At 37.0% G+C, this 23,204-nt stretch overlaps 1 protein-coding gene across 1 annotated transcript in view; it reads left to right on the top strand.

Annotated features, from left to right (window-relative positions):
* The window catches only part of igf2bp1 (insulin-like growth factor 2 mRNA binding protein 1), a 33,962-nt gene extending 12,609 nt beyond the window's left edge, over nucleotides 1–21,353 (top strand). The window contains exons 3-15 of the mRNA XM_028455190.1: nucleotides 10,098–10,146; nucleotides 11,925–11,976; nucleotides 12,240–12,303; nucleotides 13,406–13,699; nucleotides 15,200–15,334; nucleotides 15,919–16,041; nucleotides 16,829–16,964; nucleotides 17,165–17,287; nucleotides 17,437–17,553; nucleotides 17,860–17,934; nucleotides 18,015–18,146; nucleotides 18,871–18,984; nucleotides 21,051–21,353. Coding sequence (XP_028310991.1) covers nucleotides 10,098–10,146; nucleotides 11,925–11,976; nucleotides 12,240–12,303; nucleotides 13,406–13,699; nucleotides 15,200–15,334; nucleotides 15,919–16,041; nucleotides 16,829–16,964; nucleotides 17,165–17,287; nucleotides 17,437–17,553; nucleotides 17,860–17,934; nucleotides 18,015–18,146; nucleotides 18,871–18,984; nucleotides 21,051–21,209 — 1,573 coding nt within the window. The 3' untranslated portion in view covers nucleotides 21,210–21,353. The remainder of the gene's footprint in view (nucleotides 1–10,097; nucleotides 10,147–11,924; nucleotides 11,977–12,239; nucleotides 12,304–13,405; nucleotides 13,700–15,199; nucleotides 15,335–15,918; nucleotides 16,042–16,828; nucleotides 16,965–17,164; nucleotides 17,288–17,436; nucleotides 17,554–17,859; nucleotides 17,935–18,014; nucleotides 18,147–18,870; nucleotides 18,985–21,050) is intronic.
* The last annotated feature ends 1,851 nt before the right edge of the window (nucleotides 21,354–23,204 follow it).

Here is a 23,204-nt window from a genome sequence, read left to right as displayed (position 1 = left end):
TTTTGTGTGTTTTTTGTACTCATTTTGTGTATTTTTCTCTCATTTTGTGTGTTTTTTGGAGTCATTTTGTGTATTTTTCTCATTTTGTGTGTTTTTTGGAGTCATTTTGTGTGTTGGCTTTTGGGGGCCCAGTTGAAACGGGTTGTTGTGCATGCTGGAATTGAGTCGTGCGATCATATGAGAACGATGACTTATAGTGAAGATGAACAGCTGCAGTTCTGAGACGTGTTCAACCATTACGGCACCTCTAGTGGAAATACATGTTGTAGGAATAAGTCATCCATTATTATTAATAAAGCTAATTACTCGGGAGGTGTTTGCATGTCTGTAGAACGTTAAATGACAGACCGACCAGTGCCTTATTGGAGACAATCGTGAGTAATGTGTGTGTGGAACACCCCACCCCTCCCTGGGATTGGTAGAAAATGGAGGCTTTCCCTGCTTAGTCACATGCAGCCACAGCTTGTGCTGCAGCGCCTTCAGCCTGCACAAGGAGAAGGAGTCCCCACCAGTGGGGGAGGGGACTGTCCGGGGCGGGTGTGTGTGCCATATCTGATTGGGTAACGTGGTCACATGGTGCAGACTGTGAAGCTGGGGATTGGGCTGCGATAGGCAGACGTGTATAAACCATTTTAATCTGGAGTGCTTTTTGTTTTTAGTCTGTAAATAAATGGATTCATCCAGAAAACAAGAACACACATCTGGATTAGTCAATTGGAGAAGTTGTGCATTTCAGGCATAGCAAAACAAACCCACTGTTCCAGCATTTGTTAGTGTTTCTCAAAACCACGTCAGCTTTCCACAGCAGAGATGGACAACAACACAAAGAAAAGAGATGGACAACTTTAAACACAGCAGGGCCACAAACATAATGTGATTAAATCAGATCTGCTTATCAACATTAATGTCAGCGTTTAAAATAATGACCAACCTGAGCATTAACACAGGAAACAACAAAGGGTTTGTTGATGTTGTCGTTTTGTGTTTCTGGAGTTATTTTGTTTATTTTCCTGTCATTTGGCGTGTTAACTTTTTTTTTTTTTTTTTTTTTTTGTCATTTCTGTTTTTGTTTTGCCAAGTCATTTTTTGTCATTTTGTATGTCATGGGTCACCCTGTGTGGATTGTGACATGTGGGGCCTCTACTCCAAAGCTGGATTTCCTCTTATCTCACTAACTTCCTGGATTTATTTTAATGTGTGCTGTATTACGGCCCTGGTTTACTTCTTATCAAGGTAAATCACCATGGTAACTAAGGCTGAACTAAACTGGTCAAAATTGGATAATCTGCCTCCTTCTTACTTTTGCTGCAGAAACAGTGTTGATTGCCTGGATTATGGATTTTAATTCTTCATATTTTAAAGAATAATTGTGTGTTCCTCCATGGTAAGTTGTTTCCCTGTGATTGTGATTGGTCAGATGTTGCAAAGTCAGCATCTTTCATGTGAGCGTGCATGCAGTCAGGCTGAAATCACCGGGTTTAAGTGAACATGTTAATAACCTGCTTCATAGTACAGCTGCTCTGTGATGGAGAATGTTTGGTTAAGTGAAGCTAACAGAGATATCAGGATATATTTATCCAGCTTTGTAGTATTTGAAGTCCATTAGAGTCATATTGTGTATTTTTCAGTATTTATGTTGTCTTTTTGTGTGTTTGTCAAGTATTTTTTTTGTTGTTGTTGGTCATTTTGCACGTTTGGTTATAATGGTTTTCAATTTTTCCATTAGTTTGAATTCTTATTTTGTTTTGTCTGTGTATTTTTCAATTCAGTTCATTTTTTTTTCATCCATTTTTAGAGCAGATTTGGTAGTTTATATTATTTTTTGAAAATGCTTAGTTTTAGTGTTCGTTTTTGTAAATAAAGATAGTAGTCGAGTGCAAATTTTAAAATCGTCAGCACATGTAGAAAAGAAAATATAAAGTTTTTAAAGATGTATTCCAAAGTGATGAGTGGCTACACACAAATCAAATACAACCGTACATAAAGTAGCAGCCTTAATGTTATAAAATGTGTGACATACTGCACTGAGGTTAGAGTAAAAATCACCTGCTTTACTACAAGGCACTTATTTTATCGTTGGCACAATTATAAACCAGCAGAGCCAATAAAAATAGATCAACCTGATAAGCGTGTCAATAAAATACATTTACAAAGACCTTTGCTATAATTTAAATTTGTTGAAGTTAGTTTTGTATACACGTAATACAGTTCCAGTTAGTTATAGTTTTGTTTTAAACGCTCGTTTTGTTAATGTAAATGTTTATTTTCTACTAGTTTTCGTTTGTTTGTTCGTTTTAGTTAAATATAATAACCCTGGTTTGGACTCGTTTTGTGTATTTTTCTGTCATTTTGCATGTTTCTGAAGTTGTTTTGTATATTTCTGGAGTCATTTTGCTGAACAAAGTCAGACGACTCGGGCCAAAAGTTGCTGATGTCTGATCTACATCAACAGATCTATAGCCTCCCTATTATGAATGATGAGTGACAGGGGAATTAATTAAAACATGTCATAAAATGTCAACTTTAGCTCATGAAATTAATGTTTTGGGTTTAAAAAAACAAGCTTTAATTTGAGAGTTACTCACAATAAAACTTCCTTTCAAATCCGATGGTTTTTAATGTTTGTTGGCTTTGTTTTAATGCTAATAATTATTGAGGCCTGCTGCTCTTCAACATTTGATATAATAAATATTATCAATATCATTAAAGCTTCTATCAGGTGTTTAGTCCAAAGAGTTTGGCAAAAATAAATGAAGACGGCACAAACAATGATTTGCCTCAAATTTTTTTTTAAATAATAAGTGCCACATGTACAATAAAGAAGCAACTCTCATTGAGAAAGAAACAACATATCCATAACTAAACATTTCTATTTGTATAAACCACTAAATACTTTTGATCTAAACTTTAAAAACACTGGGAATTAGAATCTAAACTAGATCAGAAGACGGGACCAAAGTTGTTGCTAATAAATAAAAGGTAAATAAATCAGAACGAATGAAGAACGTGGTTATGTTACTTTTTTAATTTATTTTAAACTATTCATAATATTTGTGAAGCAGACTCTGCACATGTAGACATTTCTCTATATTTATTGGTTTTCTGTTGTATTCACGTCACTGTTTGACTTTATCATTTCTATAAGACACGTTTGGTCATTTTAAAGATTAGATGTAAATGTTTTTTAACATGTTTCTTTAAACTAATCTTTTGGAAATGTGTACATTTCGGCATGAGGAAGATCCAGTAAAATGAGGTGTAAAAATGTTTTTGTTGTACTTTCTGGTTTGATGGCAGTGTTTTGCATTGTGTAATGTATGCGTTTCCTCTCTAATCCTTGTACATGTACAGTAAATATGTCCACTTTCCTTCTGTGGGCCCTCTGCTGTTCAGAGAGACAAACTAAAGCCTGCAGCTAAAGGAGAGGTTGGTTAGCAGGGCAGACAGGCCCCTCTCATGCAGCCGCCTCATTGGCTGCCGCTGGCCTCACCCACTTTCTCCGCCAATGACGTCAGGGCACGAGCTGTCTCTTCCTCTCTCTCACCTCGATGACAGTTAACGCTAAACAATATGGTGATGTACACTCTGCCTAATGAACAGAGGGGGTTCTATAAAGTTTTTTTAAATTAATAACAAATAGAAAATGCACCTCTTAGCTGTGGAAATCTCATCTTTTCACTGAGTGTTTTTTTCCAAGTCTTGAGTCAATCTATTTGATTTGAAGGATAGTGCATTTAAATGTTGACGTGAGGCTTTAATAACTCTGCTTTAGACTTTCAAAGATTTATATAATAATAATACATTACAGATCGTCTAACATTGTTTAGCCATTTATTACTTGTGTGCGTTTAGAAATGTCAGCGCTGTGTTTTTAGCCCAAATTAAATCTGATTGAGTTCTTTAAGAAGATTTATTACATTAAACTATATATATATATATATATATATATATTTAACAGATTTAAAAAGGTTTCAAGCTGTATATTCTGTTTTTCACATTTTACTATAAATGAATTAAAAAGAAATGTAATTACTTTCTCAAAATGAACCTGAAAAACACAAAGTTTAACAATCTGGGAATCTTTATTTGAACATTATTATTTTATTTTAAAAATGTCACATTAATGTGTCTTTATGTAACCACTACCTATTCTTCTTTTTTTTGTTGTATACTTTAAAAGTCGTATACAGATTTGTATTTATTCAGATATATTTTAACAATAATTGTGACAAGTGTTTAAATGTAATACATAGTAATAATAATATATTCATTTATTAATCAATCTTTTTTGCGTTATTGTATGATGATTAATTTTTAACATAAAATGAGGTTGTTATTAATCCAGCCTGATTAATGGAAATATTGTTCTAAACTTGATCCTTGTTTAGACTCCATTATAAGGGCTTACTATTCATTATTAAAACACTCCTACCTGCTTTTTGTGTGTAAACCTGCAGAGGAATATTAAATTACTGGGGGGGGGGGAAATGTGTATAAAATGTGGTTTTAGTTGCTAACTTTAATTTTCTGTCATAATACTGGTTTGTCTTTTCAGCTTTCAAAATAAAACAGTTTACCGTGTGGTTAAACTTTCTGTTGAGAAGAAACCATTAATAATATGATTATGTGCACAGTCAGCGTAGTGAACTGGGGGTATTGTATAAAGTTTTGTCAATGAAAATAAATAAAAAGTTCACCTCTTGGCAGTGGAAATCTCATATTTTCACTGAGTTTTTCCAAGCCTTTAGTCAACATTTTATTTGAAGGATAGTACATTTAACTAACTAACCAACTGAGAGCTTCAGAAAGTATATAATCAGTAATATTTTCCATTTTGTCACCATCTTTCTGAAATGGTAAAGTAATTTGTATTACCTGAAGTCAATTACAAATGTTTAAGGAAGGAAAATGAAATATAATGATGTAAAATGCCTCAAAAGTACAATAAAACACACAAAAATCACCAAAACAATGCAAAACTGGGGACCAATGTTATAGTTCTGTGTACAGTTCTACAAATATGTAGTAAAATGTTACATATCAAGCGTTCACAAATTTTACCATTTAGAAAAAAAAAAAAATGAAATTGAGGAATATAGTGACAGAAAAAAGGCTCAGATGCCCATATTTTTATTGATTAGGGAGCCTAACAAGGTAACAATAGACTAGAAAGAAATGAGATGATAGATAATTGTTTTTAGTGTATTTTACAGCTGATTTAGGAGCAGTTATAAGGGATGCTAACAGAAGAGGAAGATTAACTATTATTAGGCTTTCAGGCTCAGTGATTGCGATTACCGTGATTGTAATTGAACTTTAGTAATTGAGAACTTAATTGTATTTGACTGTCTGAGGATAAAAAAAAAACGAAATTGTCACTGTTAACGTAATTGAAAACGAAATTGTAACTGAAAAAATGTAATTGACCCCAACCCTGCTCCCATCCACTATAGTTGAAGCTAATGGGGATTCCATTCAAACAAACACGAGCACAGAGTTTCTGTTTGGAGCTGGAGCTAAGTTAGAGCTAAGTTGGAGCTCATTTTTGTTTAGCAGTGACACACGGTGAATGCATGACACGTTGGGCTCGTGCTCAGCTGCTGGGGCGCGTGCTCGCGTGGACAGGCCTCGTCTCTTTATGAATGGAGTCAGCAGCTCGTGGCCTGCCTCATCATTGACACGTTGTAGGTTCACATGAACACGGCTGTATCACGTGTTTGCTCAGCCTTCACTGAACGTTAGCAACGAAAGGGGGAAAAAAAATGGTGTGCTGGTAAAATGGTGCGTGGGGTTGTCCTCCCCCCTCCCCCCCCCACGCGGAGCCACGCGTTCTGGTGACTGCTCCGTGGTCACGTGACCCCCCCGTTTTTTTTTTCTTGCTTCTATTTAAGTGGGCGTTGCCCGCTCAGGACGCTCGCGGCTACCTGTGTGTGTACTGTAGTATGGATGATGATTTAAACCCAAACTGTGCCAAAAACGAGTCAATTCCATTGTGAAGTCATCGTTCGTCTTTAGAAATGTAAATGCACGTCAGTCAGACGCCGTTTGGTCTGAGTCTACAGCTGGTAACACATACATGTCTAACGTGAAATGGCTACACAGGCACAAAATGGCGTGTGAATAGAGGAAGGAGGAGGCGCAACGGATATGTGTCTCAGCTCATCTTTGAGGAGAAACACGTCAGAGTTATAGTCAAATCCATAATCATAACGCCACCAATTCAATATGTTGGCAAGGACAAACAATTAAAAATAACTTTTTCTATTCCAATCAAAAGGTCACTATTTCTGCAAAAAAAAAAAAAAAAAAAAAATTGCATTTTTATGTTGTGTTTTAAATTGAATATAATTTTTTCTCAAACCTAAATCCTCTCCTAAAATCAATCAATTTTAGTTTTAAAAAATAAATATTTATTTAATGTTTTCTACACTGCAAATTAACTGACACAATGATCTGATACACAGGCCGATGCAATTTATGTGGGATGTCATTGTTATCATTTCAACAACACGTTAATACATAATGTATGTAATGTCTTTTAAAGGCTGACTTTGATTTAATACAAAATTTAATGCAAAAATACACAGGTTTGAAGAAATGTAAATTATTGTTTGGTGCTGATCGTTAAAAACAAATATGTATTCCAAAGGAAACCATTGTGTAATTTTTGTTTTGTTTGCCTGTGAGTTAAACAAAATATCTACAACACACACACACACGTTGGTTTCATGGCTGTTCATATATTGTGTTATCAATGTTACTGCTGGTAGTTTGTGCTGCTAAGCTCAGGATGTGCAACTTTTATTACAGCAGGGCCACAAACATGTGATTGTATCTGATCTGAGAGTCACATGATCAACATTCATGTCAGCATTAGAATAATAACCAAGCCGAGCATTAACACAGGAAACAACAAAGAGCGGGTTTTAAATACTTTAAACGCTGTCATTTTTGTAGTTTTGTAGTTGTTTTGCGTGTTTTGTTATTTATTGTGGTTGTGGAGTAATTTTGTACATTTTTGTTGTAATTTTGTATGTTTGTTACGCATTTTATATGCTTTTTTGTTTTGTGTATTTTTTAATGTCATTTTGTATATCTTTCTGTATTTTTGTGTATTTTGTTTGTTGTAATGTCTTTTTGTGTATTGCTGTTGTTGTTTTGCACACATTTGTTTTCCTTTGGTGCATTCATTTTCTCTGTAACTTTGTCTGCGTTTGAGACATTTTCTGTTTTGTTTTTTTGCTTTCCTGCCCTCTTGTAATATTTTATTTTGTGGAGTAATCTAATCTTTTGCGTTAAATTTTGGGACGGTGGGTAGCTACACGTTGGACACCAGTTTAGTCCAGGGGCCAAATAAGATGGGTGCATTCACTCCAATGATTGATTTATCTATTTTCTGTCATTTTGTATATTTTTCTGTCATTCTATGTATTTTTGTAGTTGCCTAGTGTGTTTCCAAACATTTTGTACATGATTTAGAGTGTTTTTGTGCATTTATCGGGGCCCCGCAAAATGAAATAGCTGCACGAGGCCCCTATGCCTACGTCTGCTCTAGCCTATTGGGTCGTCCACCGCAGTTTGTTTATATCGCTCCTAAAACTGACCACTTGTGTGTTTTTGTCACCATGCAGTTAGACTGATGTACTATATTGATCCTGAAGGAGGAATTCAGGGTTAAAGTGGAGCTGAAGGGGAAGATGTTAATGTCTGAACGCCTCGTTAAAAGTGTTTTTCTGGAAACAAAAATCACTGTGATTAGCTATTGGTCTTTTGCTTTTGGTCACACGGAAAAAATAATCAGATTTCAAATGCTTACTCGATGCTGCTTATAAAATATGAAACCCGTGCACTTTTGCACTTTTAGTTTTGGTGTATATATATTCATTTTGCATATTTGTCTCTAATTTTGTGTGCATTTATGGTTGTTAGTAGATTTTTGTTGTTTTGTGCAACATTGTCGTCGTTTTGTTTGTTTTTCTTTCATTTTGTTGATCTCTGGGGGTTGGAGTAAATGTTTCTGTTTTTGGTGTCATTTTGTGTGTTTTCACTTTGTTGTCGTTTTGTATATTATATTTCTGTCTTTGTGTTTGTTGTTTTGTGGGATTTTCTGTCATTTTGTGTATTTTTGCAGTCCTCTTGTGCATTTTGCACGTTGTTTTTGCAATTTTTTTGTAATTTTTGCGCATGTCTGTTATTTTATGTGTTTTCTGACTATTTTGTGTTTTTCGAGTCATTCAGTGTTGGACTTTAGTTTTAGTATAATGATAATAATACTAATAATAATAATAATTTTATTATTATTAGTTTTTAGTAGTGATTAGACTGAGGGCCGCATGTGGCCCCTGGGCCTTCAGTTGTAAATGTGTAGAGCAAAGGTTCTCAGCTCATGGATGAGAACCCAGAAGTTCAGTAAGAACTCAGTGCTACTATAAATTTGGCTTGGCAGAAAAAAAGGCGATCTTGTGTTTTTATTGTTGTTGTTGTTAATATTATTATTATTATTAATTTATTAAAAGTGCTTACCTAGAAAGTCTGTTCTTTTTTTTCCTTTGAACTTTAATCCCATCAACTAAATGTCATTTTTATTTGTTTAACTATTATTTAACTCATGGAACATGGCAATAGATCAGGCTGTGTTATCATATACAGTAAATAAATAAAAAAAATGAAATAAATATAATTTGCGTCTCAAAATTAAAAAGGTTTTTTTTTTTTTTTAAAACAATCGCTACATTTTTGGGTAAAAGGGGAAAAATGAACTGTAATTACTGTAATATTCTGTATTACTGTTCAAATCCATTGAACTTCTCTTTAAACCAGTTTACAAAGGTTGTTGGAGGCGTTTGTTGTCAGCCGTGGTGTCGGCTCCAAAGCCAAAGTTTATTAACGTGACAATCTTGAATAATGTATTTATATTGTAATTTTCAAAGAAAAAAGATTTGATCATCTTTTGACAGGAAACAAAAGTACATCCTTCACTACAAAACATTTCCATATTTTAATGTTTAACCAAACAATGGCAATGATTTATTTAGTAAGATTGACACGAGTTATTACACACGTACATCATGCTTTCAATCTATTTTTAAAATCACAACCACAATACTTCATTGTAATTGATTTGATAGGGATGGCTTTAAGTGTGCATTTATATCTGTATCAAGGGTCACATGATCAACATTTATGTCAGCATTTAAAATAAAGACCAATCAGAGCATTAACACATGAAACAACAAAGGCTTTGTGTGGTTTTGTTGTTGTTTGTCTAGTTTTTGTGGCTATTTGGGCGCATATTTGTTATTTTTTATATTTTTCTTTCATTCTGTATATATCTGTTGTTTTGGCAGAAGTTTTTATGTGTAATTATATCTTGTGTGTTTTTGCAGTAATTCTCTTGTACCGGTATATTTATTATTTCCTGTAGTATTTTTCTGTCATTTTTTGTTGTTCTTTTGTGTATTTTTCCATCATTTTATGTTGGTGTTTTTTTTTTTTTTTTTTTTTTTTTTTTTTTTGTAGTTATTTGGTGTATTTTTGTGGTTTCTGCAGTCTTTGACCTTTTGTGTATCTTTCTATCATTTTGTGTGTTTTTGGAGTCATTTTGTGCACGTGGCCCCCAGGGCCCCTAGTTATACATGTCTGTGTTGGAGTCAATGTGGTAACTTCTTGAAATTCCTTTGGACAAACAGAACAGGGAGCTGCTGTGTGATGCATTAATCTGTACATTTGTTAGATTTTATTATTAATTAAGAATAGAAATGGGAGCGAGCACGTTTAAAAACCAGCTCAGCATAAATGAGTTCACAGGCTTCACTGTCTCAGGGACTGTTACACCAACGTAAAGGCTCGTTCTCTTCACCCTTTTAAAGATGATTATTTCTTACCTTCTTTGGGTCGAGGCGTGCGTTTACTGACGTATATGACAGATGTGTAAAGAAGCTGGTGTGTGCTTGGATCCACAACAACAAACCCTTAGTTTTCTACCAATATTAATAACAAAGAGGGAGTGAGTGTGATGTTCTGTCACCGACAACTCTTTTTTAATTTGTATTTCTTTTTTTCTTTGGTTTTAATGGTTCTTTTTGTTCTCCCAACAGGACGAGGAAACTCCAGATCCGGAACATTCCACCTCACCTGCAGTGGGAGGTCAGTTCATCCTTCATTACCTTCCATTTAAAAGTCTTCGGATTTCATTTTGTAGAATGTCAGCAGGGACCTATAGTGTTGTTCTTTGTTTTTACTTGTCCCCCTCACAGGAAGAATGAAGCTACGTTTTACTTCATATTAAACTGAAAATAAATAGGAACAGCAAAATGAAATCTTTGTTGTAAATAAAATGTTAGCTTTTCAATGAAAGACTGAAAATAAAAGAACAAAAAAAAAAAAAAGAAAAACCAAATGAAACGACTGTTATAACAGTCACTATTTACCAGAACTAAATGTTCTGTTATCTGTCGGTCTCTGTTCCTCATTTTCAGTGACCACCTCATCATCACTCCCTGTCAGGGCAGACACAGGGAATACGAAACACACGCGCACACACACACACACACACACACTTCAGCTGTAATACTAAGCTGTTGTACATCATGGGAGCTCTCTCTCCTTTCCTCTCCTACTGCTCGTCCTATCAACGCTCAGAATTCCTATTAGGGCTGAGACGATCCGCTTTAGTCCCGTATCGATCTTATCACCAAAGTGTCCAAAAGAAGCGCTATACAAACTTGATCTGTGATCATTATTATTTGCGATTTGGTTAATTTTCCTAAAAGTTGAATCAAACTCTTCTAGAAACAATTAATGTGCAATCACAAGTCAGTTTATTGTGTGCTACCCTACAGGTAGAATTAATCTACGCAGACATGGTAAAAAAAAAAAAAAATGACAGCATAAATCGATTCTGAGTAGAAAAGTAGTCTCCATTAAAGTGTTGATATATTTTGAATCAATTTTTTTCTCTTCTCCTGCCGTCTATCGACTCTTTTCCTTCCAGTTTTCCTTCACTGTTAGCCTGTTAGCCTAGTAGCTAACAGTAAGCTGGACTGTTGCCACATGGGGAACTTATTCCTCACACCGTCCTCTCTATTTCTCTTTTTGCCGTATTTATAATACACAATATGTCTGATTGGAAGTTAGATTTAAATAGGAGTAGGACATGAAACACCTTTGCTTCTTCCTACTCCTTTTCAGACAAAACATATTGTATGGGAGTTAGTTTTGCATTATTGTATATTTTAGTTATTATTGTGTGCGCATTCCTGGTGCCACAGTGGGGTGGCAGTCGGCCCCAGTGGTATCTGTCATTGTGTCCTTGGGCAAGGCACTTGACTCACATTGCCTAGTAATAATGTAGTGTGTGAGTGTTGGTGGGCGGTCGGAGGGGCCGATGGCGCACTATGGCAGCCTCGCTTCTGTCAGTCTGCCCCACGGCAGCTGTGGCTACAATAGTAGTTTACCACCACTAAGTGTGGAGTGAAAGAATGATGCCTTAATTCTGTAATATATACAGTATGTATGAATATGTTTTCAATATAAAGGTTCAGATTAGTGTCACCTAAAACAACATGGCCAATAAATAACTCACTGAAGAGTAACGTTGCACCTGAATAATCTTGTTTTCAGTGTTTTAGCCTCTGTTTGTTAGCATTTTTATCTTAAATCATCCACAGCCTTAATAATGTACAATATCACTCATACTCATTGTAAAACCCCACTTATCGCTTTTATATACTGTATCTCTTATCCTTTTTATTTTTCATGTTCTTTTTATGTTTGCCTGAATTTTTTTTCCCTGTATTTGTACTTAGCTTTGTGTCTTTGCTGCTGTAACATGTGAATTTCTTCACTGTGGGATAAAATAAAGGAAATCTTAAAAAAAAAAAAAAAAAGTCTAACTATTTTCTGGGTGTTTTGTTGTTCTGTAGGTGCTGGATGGTCTGTTGGCTCAGTGGGGGCCGGTAGAAAACTGTGAACAAGGTGAGAGTCCTAAACACTCCATGTGCTTACATTCCTCCACAAACACACACACACACCTCCAACTATTCCTGCTGACACTTTATATAAATATATATATACAATATACGTGTGTTTTTGAATCGGCCACCCCCTCGATCCTAAGGCAACCCCTCTTTCAGCTCCTTTATGATTGAATTGATGGTTATTAAGTGGCATGATACAGAATGTAGACACTAATAATAAGAGTTATAATGATATGATTGTAAATGCTTTTTCTCTTTCAGTCAACACAGACAGTGAGACTGCAGTGGTTAACGTCACCTATGCATCCAGAGAGCACGCCAGGCAGTAAGTTTATCCTTTTTTTCGTTATTTAAATCATTTGTTAAACTATTAAAAGATAGACATAAATTATTCTATGCAATTATCCTTTTTTAAAGGTTTAGTAATGCAATGCAGATTTTTTTTCATTTTACTCACTTACTGCTACTAACCTACAGTTTAAAATATAAAGTATTTTTTTATTTAATCACATTGGCATTTTTAAAACGTTCTCCATTTGGGAATTTATGGCATATGTCCTCCATCTAGTGGCCATTAATGGGAACTACGTAATAAATCCCAGCTCTTCATCGTACTGCCTATAGTTGTAGTCATAAATTAGGAAGTGTTACAGTGGAGTTTAATCAAAACACAACACTGGTTGGATTAAAGAGAGAAATGTGTTTTGTTTTGTTTTTATGAGCGGTTTTGTTGTCTTTTTTTCACACTGTTATTTTGTGTGTTTTTGTTTGTATGTGTTTCTATAGTCATTTGGTGTATTTTTTCTCATTTCATGTGTTTGTGTTGTCATTTTGTGTTTTTGTGTGGTTGTATGTTTTTTAGTATCATTCAGTATTTTTTTTTTTCACTCTTTTGCAGTTTGTGTGTTTTTTATTGTTGTTTGCGTTTGGGCAGTGTTTAGTATTTTTCTTCTCATTTAGTGCATTTTTGTTGTCGTTTCAGTGTTTTTGGTATCATGTAGTATATTTTTCTCTCATTCTGTGTATTTTTATTGCTGTTTGAGTGTTTTTGGAGTCATTACGTGTGTTTTTGTTGTTGTTTTGTATGTTTTTTTGTTTATTTTGTGTCTTTTTGCTGTTTTTGGCACCATTCAGTTTTTTTTTCTCTCTCATTTCTGTGCTTTTTTTGCTGTCCTTCTGTGTATTGTTGTTGTGTGTTTTTGGTATTGTTTACTATATTTTTCTCTCATTTTGTGCATTTTAGTTTTTTTTGTATGTTTTTCTGTTATTTTCTACGTTTTTCTGGCAGTCATTTTGTGTGTTTGTTTGGCCCCCAGCTGCCCATGTGTGCCTCACAGTGAGATGAAACCTTGATGTTGTGCAGCAGAAGAACCAGAATAAGAATCAGAAGCCGTCTGTCAGTGTTACATTCTAATCTTTATCTTCAGAGCCATCCAGAAGCTGAATGGATACCAGCTGGAGAGCAACGCCCTGCGCGCCTCCTTCATCCCAGAGGAGAACTCAGAGCTGGAAGGAGGACAGAGGGGGCCCGACAACGGCCGTCGCCCTGGTTACGGGCCTCATGGGGGACCCCGGGGAGGCTCCCCCAGTTCTGGGATGGCTGCCAAACCGCTTCATGCGGACATCCCTCTTCGATTATTGGTGCCTACGCAGTACGTCGGAGCCATCATTGGTAAAGAAGGGGCCACGATTCGCAACATCACCAAACAGACGCAGAGCAAGTGAGTTCCAAGGTTTTTATTATTTATCATGTCAACCACTTTATTTTTTATTTTTAACCATCAACGGTTTGTGGAATCCTCGTTATTGTTGTACAGCAAAGATGGGGAAACTTTTATCACACCTGGACACACACAAATGTGATTGTCTGATCCAAGGGCCACATTCTGAGAATCTAAAGTCAGCATTAAACGGTACCTGTAGTGGAAATGTTTATAACAAATTATTAATAAGCAAAATATGTGCTCTAAAGGGCTGGATTTGGCCCCCGGACCTTGAGTTTGACTTGTTTTTTTAGAGTGATTCTGGACCTAAAAGTGGTTCTCTGACCTGTACTGGGTGGGTCATGAACAGCTGGTAAAAAATAATTAAATACTTAATGTCTGTCATGTTGGACTTGTCTTTTATTTTGAAAGAAACTTTTTTTTTTGACAGGCATGCTGTGAAATGCATGTTGCACAAGAAAATATATAGATTTAGGTTTTAAAAAAGATCATACAAGTGTGTTTTCAGCAGCTAGTTTTGAAAAAAAAAGTAGGTCGTGATTTAATGACCGGGGCAAAATGAGCATCCAATATGAATCACTGTGTAAGTTTCCAACTCATTTTTTATTGTAGATATGTATATACAAATTTAATAAAACTTTACATTCTTTGCAGGCTCACAGTTTTCCCATGCTTATATCACATGATGGAAGTCATTTTTAATCTGAAACTGGAGCAAGAACTCTCAATTTTACTAAAAAAAAATCCTGCAATTTTTTTGCAAACATTCCCACTAAATTCCTCTAAATCACATAAATATTGGTCACAAAATGAAGTGATTTCAGGTGAAGCTGCTGCAGGAACTGATATCTGTTACTTGTTTGTATAATTTCAATGCATTACTGTACATACTTTACATATTATTTATGGGTGGAAGTGCAAACTAGGGCACAATGTTGGAAAAAATCAAATAATAATAAAAAAAAATACAATTTTTAAAAGGATTTTTTTTTTTTTTAAATTATTTTTTTCCAGCCTAAAATCTGTCACTTTAGATCAGACTGCAACGTATTTGTTCCCTGAACTAAAATGAGTCTGACAGCCCTGACTTAGTTAATGAAACATTTACTTTCACGGAAAACAAAATTTATTAATTTAATTTATCTTTTTACCCACTTCATGATGATTTTTATGTCCACATTTTTTGGAAGAAATCCAGGCTACGAAAAGGAAAGACCTCTTTTTTTTTTTCTCTCTCTCTCTTGCCCAAATTCTGCGTCCCACTTGAGATCAAACTACTGCATAGTTGTAAATGTTTTTATTGTAAAGTTATTTTTTATCTAGTCCAGTCATGACGGAGTAGAAACTGAGCTCTCATTTGAAACAAACGGATCTTTCGTATGCATTGAGCGACCTGAGACCCAGAGACATGCCATCATGTAGATGATGAAACTGAAATGTAACTAAAATAACAATATAGGAAAGAATATGGGATTATAGTTTTGTTTTTTTCTGCAGGATTGATGTGCATCGTAAAGAAAATGCAGGAGCTGCTGAGAAGCCAATCAGCATCCACTCGACTCCTGACGGCTGCTTCGCCGCCTGCCGTATGATCCTGGAAATCATGCACCAGGAAGCAAAAGACACAAAGACGTAGGTTTTGCACATATTTCAAGCCTCCAACTTGTTTAAAATTACAATTACAAAGGGACGGAAAACTACCAGTACATTTCGACGGTAACTTAAGGTTGGGTATTTTGGAAATATTCAAAAATAGGATGTTTATTGGAATTAAATTGGGAGTAATCCTCAATAACTGTATTATATCCAAACATAAACAACAGCATCCATGCAAAATAATACAGTTAAAAAAAATTCAAGTAGTTTTGCAAAAAATTCTAGACTTTTCAAAGTTAGAAATTGAAGGTTGACCCTTAACAGCAATAATACAATCTAGTTAGGATTTCATCTAAAATAGTATCAGTTATTTATAAGTTGCTTCCAATTTCTGGTTACTTCCAATAAATAATTCCCATGACAAGTTTATATTTTTTAATATTCCCAAAGTTCTAGAGATTCCGTTTCTGTAGAAATTTACCAGTAATGTTTTACACCCTTTTGCATCTCGAGGCTCAAAAAAAAAAAAAAAAAATATATATATATATATATATATATATATATATATATATATATATATATATATTTTTTTTTAAAGTAATCAGAAGTTTTGTTTGCAGAGCCGAGGAGGTTCCTCTGAAAATTCTGGCTCACAACAATTTTGTCGGCCGCCTGATCGGGAAGGAAGGACGCAATCTGAAAAAAGTGGAGCAGGACACAAACACCAAGATCACCATTTCCCCGTAAGTAAACGCACCATGACAAAAGCATGTTTCCAACTTGTAATTAAAGACAAAGAAATATGTATGGTTGTACAATTGTTTAGGACTATACTCCTAATGTCATTAATGCTGCTGTAGATGATCAATGATCAATGTTTATCAGATAAAGACATCATAGATCAATTAATGAAAAATAATTTGCTCTAAAAAAAAAAACAGTTAAGTCTTTTTTGATCTCAACTGTAAACATGCTCTTGTTGACATTGTAGGAATAGTTTGGTGCATTGCATTGTGGGATGTGGAGTCCTGCAGATGGATACATAGAAGTGTTTTTACTTCATTCATACATTGATTTCTTGTTTCTTCACCAGACAAGAAGGAAAGTGATTGGTTGACTCCATTTTTGTTGTAGTTTGTTCCCAGTATTCCCAGTGATATCGCATCACTTTACACATTCAATTTCAGCTGGATTCAGATGTTTTTGTCAGAGTTTTTGGGGCAAACATGAGAAATCACAGTACGAATGACGTAAAAACACTTCTATCCATCTGTCTACAGGACTCCACATCCCACAATGCAATGCACCAAACTTTACCAAGAATGTATATGAGAGATTGTTTACAATACTGACTTTTGAGCAGCAATTTCAAACTTTACCTTCTTTATTTGGAGCAAACAATCTTTGATTTATTCAACCGTGAGGCCGACAGTCTTTATCAGATCAAATTGTATTGTTTCCAGCTGCTTTAATCTAAATGTCTGTCCCATAATCGTAATGTGACGCCCTCCTAATGTTTCATACTTTCAGCCTTCAAGACCTAACACTGTACAACCCAGAGAGAACCATCACAGTCAACGGATCTATTGACGAATGCTGTCGGGCCGAGGTGGAGATCATGAAGAAGGTCCGAGAGGCTTACGACAATGATGTCGCCGCCATGAACGTAAGTTGGTTGGTAGAATGTATGAACTTATAGCTATGGATCTCACTGTACATGTAAAGTCTATATATATTGAATAGTGAGCCTGTAAGTAGATGCTATCACTGCGTCTGACTCCATTCTGCTGCTTTACATTGGAAACACATACCCTACGTACTTCTATATTTATTGTCTGTGTTGGTAACTATTGTCGTCCTCCACAGCAACAAACTCATCTGATTCCTGGACTCAACCTGGGAGCTCTGGGTATCTTTCCCCCATCCTCCAACATGCCTCCACCTCCATCCGGAAATGGGGGAGGTGGTGCCCCCTATGGATGCTTTGGGGTAAGAATAATCTTCTTTTACAGCAGTTTGTCTACATCAGAGATGGGCAACATCTATCACAGTAAAATCAGAAATTACTGCGATTGTGAAAAATAGTTGAAAATTTTCTTTGTGAGGACATTAAGAATCAATATTTTGTGTGTCCCAAGGCTCCGGAGCAGGAGACGGTCCATGTGTACATCCCTACACAGGCAGTGGGAGCCATCATTGGAAAGAAAGGACAGCACATCAAACAGCTGAGTCGCTTCGCTGGAGCATCTATTAAGGTCTGTGTCTGAAGGCTTTTAATATAAAATAAAAAACATAAACAATTGGATTGATAGAAGCAGGATACGAGCATAATTGATGCTGCTTATGTGGAAATGTTTGGTCTTTTCATAATTACTCCATATTTTGTGATGAGTGCTATGAGATTTTGTTGTAATTAGTGTTGTATAAATAAAGTTATATTGAATTGAAATTTCAGAAGTGATTGAACATAGTGAATAGTTTGTGGGGCTCTACTTGAACAGGGAGATTGGACTAATTACCAACGTTTGTTTTATGTCGAGTCATTATTTGGTGTCCTACAGATCGCTCCGGCTGAAGCTCCGGACTCTAAAATGCGGATGGTGATTGTTACCGGACCACCGGAGGCTCAGTTTAAGGTAGAGGAAACTTGACTTGACTTTGGCCTCGCGCCTCCACTGGCCTCTCCATGATGTGAGCGTCTGATTGTCCTGAACAGGCTCAGGGAAGAATCTACGGAAAACTCAAGGAGGAAAACTTCTTTGGGCCAAAAGAGGAAGTGAAGCTGGAGACTCACATCAAGATGGCTGCAGCGGCTGCTGGAAGAGTCATCGGCAAAGGAGGCAAAACGGTAAATCACACTGCATGGTTACTGGCACAGACATTGGCAACTAGTGGCTCGGGGACGATATGCGGCCCTCAGTCTCCTTCTGTGCAGCCCCCAAAGTAAATGCAACAGAATGACTCCAAAAAAGTGTTTGGTAAAAAATCCATAGCAGTCTCACAGATTTTGCATACTGCAGCTTTAACTAGAAAATTTACAAAACAACAAAAATGCCATAAAAACACACTAAACAACAAAATTCCCCAAACGACTCCAAAAACACACACAACGACAAAAAAAACACACCAAACGAAGACAGAACAGATAGAAACAATGACAGTAGTTGAAAAAAAACAGCAATACACATAAATACCATAAAACACACAAAACAACAACAAAAATACACAAAATGACTCCAAAAACACATAAAACGACAACTAAAACTCACAAAAATACACCAAACAACAAAGATTAACAAATACGACACAAAAATGACTGAAAAGCACACTAAAAGCAAAAACAAATGACCACGCAAACCTTTTGTTGTTTCCTGTGTCAGTTCTCCGATTTGTCATTGATTAAATGCTGATAAATGCATGCATGTGGATAATGTGACCTTCAGATAAGATACAATTCCATGTTTGTGTTCCCGCTGTGATAGAAGTTGTCGAAGTCTGCTCGAGCACATCAATTTACAAAAATCAGTTACTAGTTATTACTAGTTAAGGTAACCAATGCAAACGTTGTTCAGGTGAACGAGTTGCAGAACCTGACGGCTGCTGAGGTGGTTGTGCCTCGAGAACAGACGCCTGATGAAAATGACCAAGTTATCGTCAAGATCAATGGACATTTTTACGCCAGCCAGGTAAATCCCACCCTCTGTGTTTCTGTGTGAGTCTTTGGTGAGATAAACAATATGAGTCATTCAAACTACACGGAGCTGTACCAGGGTTGCAAAGGGACGGCAAACATGTGGTAAGTTTCGATGAGAATTTACAGTGGGTACGGAAAGTATTCAGACCCCTTTAAATTTTACACTCTTTGTTTCATTGCGGCCATTTGCTAAAATCAAAAAAGTTCATTTTATTTCTCACTAATGTACACTCAGCACCCGATCCTGACAGAAAAAAACAGAATTTTTTGCAAATTTATTAAAAAAGAAAAACTGAAATAGTCATTCGTATTCAGACCCTTTGCTGTGACACTCATATTTAACTCACTCACATGCAGTTCATTTGTTCTGATCCTCCTTGAGATGGTTCTGCTCCTTTATTGGAGTCGAGCTGTGTTTAATTAAACTGATTGGACTTGATTAGGAAAGGCACACACCTGTCTATATAAGACCTTACAGCTCACAGTGCATGTCAGAGCAAATAAGAATCATGAGGTCGAAGGAACTGCCCAAGGAGCTCAGAGACAGAATTGTGGCAAGGCACAGATCTGTCCAAGGTTACAAAAGAATTTCTGCAGCACTCAAGAAGTGGAAGAAGATTGGGACGACCAGCCATCCAACCAAACTGAGCAATCATGGGAGAAGAGCCTTGGTGAGAGAGGTGAAGAAGAACCCAAAGAACACTGTGGCTGAGCTCCAGAAATGCAGTAGGGAGATGGGAGAAAGTTCGACAAAGTCAACTATCAGTGCAGCCCTCCACCAGTCGGGCCTTTATGGCAAAGTGGCCCGACAGAAGCCTCTCTTCAGTGCAAGACATATGAAAGCCTGCATAGTTTGCCAAAAAACACATGAAGGACTCCCAGACTATGAGAAATAAGGTTCTCTGGTCTGATGAGACCAAGAATAAACTTTTTGGCGTTAATTCTAAGCAGTATGTGTGGAGAAAACCAGGCGCTGCTCATCACTTGCTCAATACAATCCCAACAGTGAAACATGGTGGTGGCAGCATCATGCTATGGGGGTGTTTTTCAGCTGCAGGGACAGGACGACTGGTTGCAATTGAAGGAAAGATGAATGCAGCCAAGTAAAAAGATATCCTGGAAGAAAACCTCTTCCAGAGTGCTCAGGACCTCAGACTGGGCCAAAGGTTCACCTTCCAACAAGACAATGACCCTAAGCACACAGCTAAAATAACAAAGAAGTGGCTTCGGAACAACTCTGTGACCATTCTTGACTGGCCCAGCCAGAGCCCTGACCTAAACCCAATTGAGCATCTCTGGAGACACCTGAAAATTGCTGTCCATCAACGTTCATCATCCAACATGACGGAACTGGAGAGGATCTGCAAGGAAGAATGGCAGAGGATCCCCAATCCAGGTGTGAAAAACTTGTTGCATCATTCTCAAGAAGACTCATGGTTGTACTAGTTCAAAAGGTGCTTCTACTCAATACTGAGCAAAGAGTCTGAATACTTATGACCATGTGATTTTTCAGTTTTTCTTTTTAATAAATTTGCCAACATTTCTACATTTCTGTTTTTTTTCTGTCAAGATGGGGTCCTGAGTCAGTGGCACCACAAGCAGTTTTTGAGAGAGAGGAAAATTATTAAATATAAAGCATGGACAATAAGGGCATTTATAATGTCTATTTAAATGATAATCAATAATGGAACGTGAAGTGAAAATACAATGATCAATCTCAGTCACACCAGGAGGGAGATGACTGAAAATGATAAAAACTGTACAAATAAATCTATTCAGGAGGTACTAAATACTTTTTCATTCCACTTATTTACAAAATGAGACTCTTTAAAATGTGTTATCACTCATTCATTCCATCATTATGATCTATAGTTGTTTTTTCACAGTATTCTGAGTGAAATGTTATAGACAGACAAAGGGGTATTTGGAGTCAGAAATACAAAAAAGGGGGTACTTGAGCTAAAAAGGTTTGAGAACCACTGATCTACGTTCTTCTGTTTAGCTTGGTAAATGTTTATTTTAACGGTCTCCATATTTCCTGTGTTTGTTACCTTTCAGCTGGCTCAGAGAAAGATTCGAGACATCTTGACACAAGTGAGACAGACGCAGAAAGGAGGCGCGGGAATGGGTCCAGGAGGCCCTCAGCCTCACGGCTTCACAGAAATGGGCAGCCCTACGCAGGGACTGGCTCAGGAACAACAGCCGCGCAAGAAGTGAGGGGGCCCCGCTGGCCCCCAGACTGACTGATGGACTGACAGACAGACAGACGGACAGACGGGACACATGCATGGACGGTTAAACAGACAGACAAATGGAAATAGCAGAGCGACACACAGACCCAGCGATAGAAAGAGAGTGATAGAATGGAGGGACAATGTTCACTTCTCTCAAAAGGAAAAAAAAAAAAAAAGCATTGAGAGATGTTGAATAAAATTTAAAAATGAGAAGAAAAAAACTAAAAAGCAAGGTTCGGATGAAAAGTCAACTTCAATCCAGATGTTATCCTGGATGAGACTGTGATAGATGTGAGACCAGTGTCCTCCCACAGTGTCTTAGATCATCATAAAGGTGGAACATTGCTGCTGATAGGACAGGTTTACACACCTGTCTATCCAACGGTGTGGGAAGTCTTCCCAGATATTATGATGACGTGTTTGATTCAGAGCTATGCAGGGAGAGGGGGAGCGGGGAGGGGGAGCACGGAAACCAGCCCGAGCCTTGTTAGCCAAGGAAACGCGTTTCTTTCTACACTCGACCGTATCGAGGCTGACACACCAGTAAACTCAACTGGTCCTGCAGGCGTTCTTTAAGGGCTTCGTTCAATGGCCAGCAGTCGTAGAACATTCATAAAAACTGAGTGAACTCTACTGAATAATACAGAGTAGGATGTGACTTTAAAGTTTGCAATAATAGCTCTCTGATCCCGACTCACTCTAACAGCTGGTCTGTACCCGTACCAACGAAACATAAACAATCATAGAAGTCCAACATTTACCCATTGGCCTTTTTATAAAGAACCAATGTCAGTTTGTTGGAGATAAACGGTCGTCAGGGACGTCTTCCAGACACTCCTCGGCTCTTTTCTTCCTAAAACGAGGAAAGCCGTTTCCTTGTTCCCTCTCCTGATCTGCAGAAAAACCTGCGGCGTGAACCTCCGCACTGCGAGCGACGCAGGCGAGCTTCTGCCGAGCGTAGAACAGATGAGACGAAACGCCTACCTCAGGGTAAAGTTACCTCAGTATTTCTAACCGTTTCTTTTGCTTGCTGGTGTTGTATAATTGAAGAAGGAAAAGCTGATAGTCAAAAATATTTTTTATTTTTTTAAGAAAAAAGATTTTTGTTTTTGCGAACAGTTGTTTGCTTTAGCGTGTGTGTGTGTGTGGGTTGAGTGTGAAGCTGAGTGGAAACGGGTGGTCTGCCATCTTGCCTTGGAGGCGGGGAAACGTGCTCTCTGTCTTCTTGACGCTTCGCTGGAGCAGACCTTGATGTCGGCCAATAGAAAACGAGACGAGCTCAAGGCGTTGGATTGATCTTTCTAACCTTTAATCGTGACACGTTGATAATTCTCACGACTTTCCAAAAAAATGTAGCTACCATTTTTCAAAATTCCCCCAAAAAACTCTTGGAAATTGTTTTGTGATCAAATTAGACCTTTAACATATTTGGTTGATTTAGAAAGTCAGGGTCATTTTTAAAGCTCAAATTTGATTCTGTGGCTTGCGATCCATCCCTTAAAGGAGCGTTTAAAGCACCAATGGAATCGGAGCTTTTTCATCTACAAAAAAGGGCTCTTAAAAGTCAAACCAAATGTATGTTGACTTGAGCAAGCCCAATGATCCATGCAGGGCTACATAAAGGCTGCTTGTGTGTGTCTGTGTTTGTGTGTGTGTGTGTTTGCGTTTGTGTGTGTGTGTTTGCGTTGACTTCCGTTTGTTTTCCCCCTTTTTTTGTCAGGGGATGTGTTTAGGTAGAACTTTAAAAAAATAAAAAAGGTGGGATGACAAACCCCGGCTTTCCGTCTGGACGTGGACGGAGGAGCCGGGGAGGTTTCAGAGAACTTTTTAAACGTTACAACAGCAGAGCTGTGTGAAACAACGACTGTAGTTTTCTAGTTGAAAAAAGGTGATTTCAATACTTTTATATTTTTTGAGAAAAAAAAAAACTATTGTCTGCATGTGGAGAAGTAATGAGAGTTCACCGACTCGGCCTGCG

Source organism: Gouania willdenowi, chromosome 8, assembly GCF_900634775.1.
Source record: "Gouania willdenowi chromosome 8, fGouWil2.1, whole genome shotgun sequence".
Lineage (NCBI taxonomy): Eukaryota > Metazoa > Chordata > Actinopteri > Blenniiformes > Gobiesocidae > Gouania > Gouania willdenowi.
This window is presented reverse-complemented; position numbering and strand designations above follow the sequence as displayed.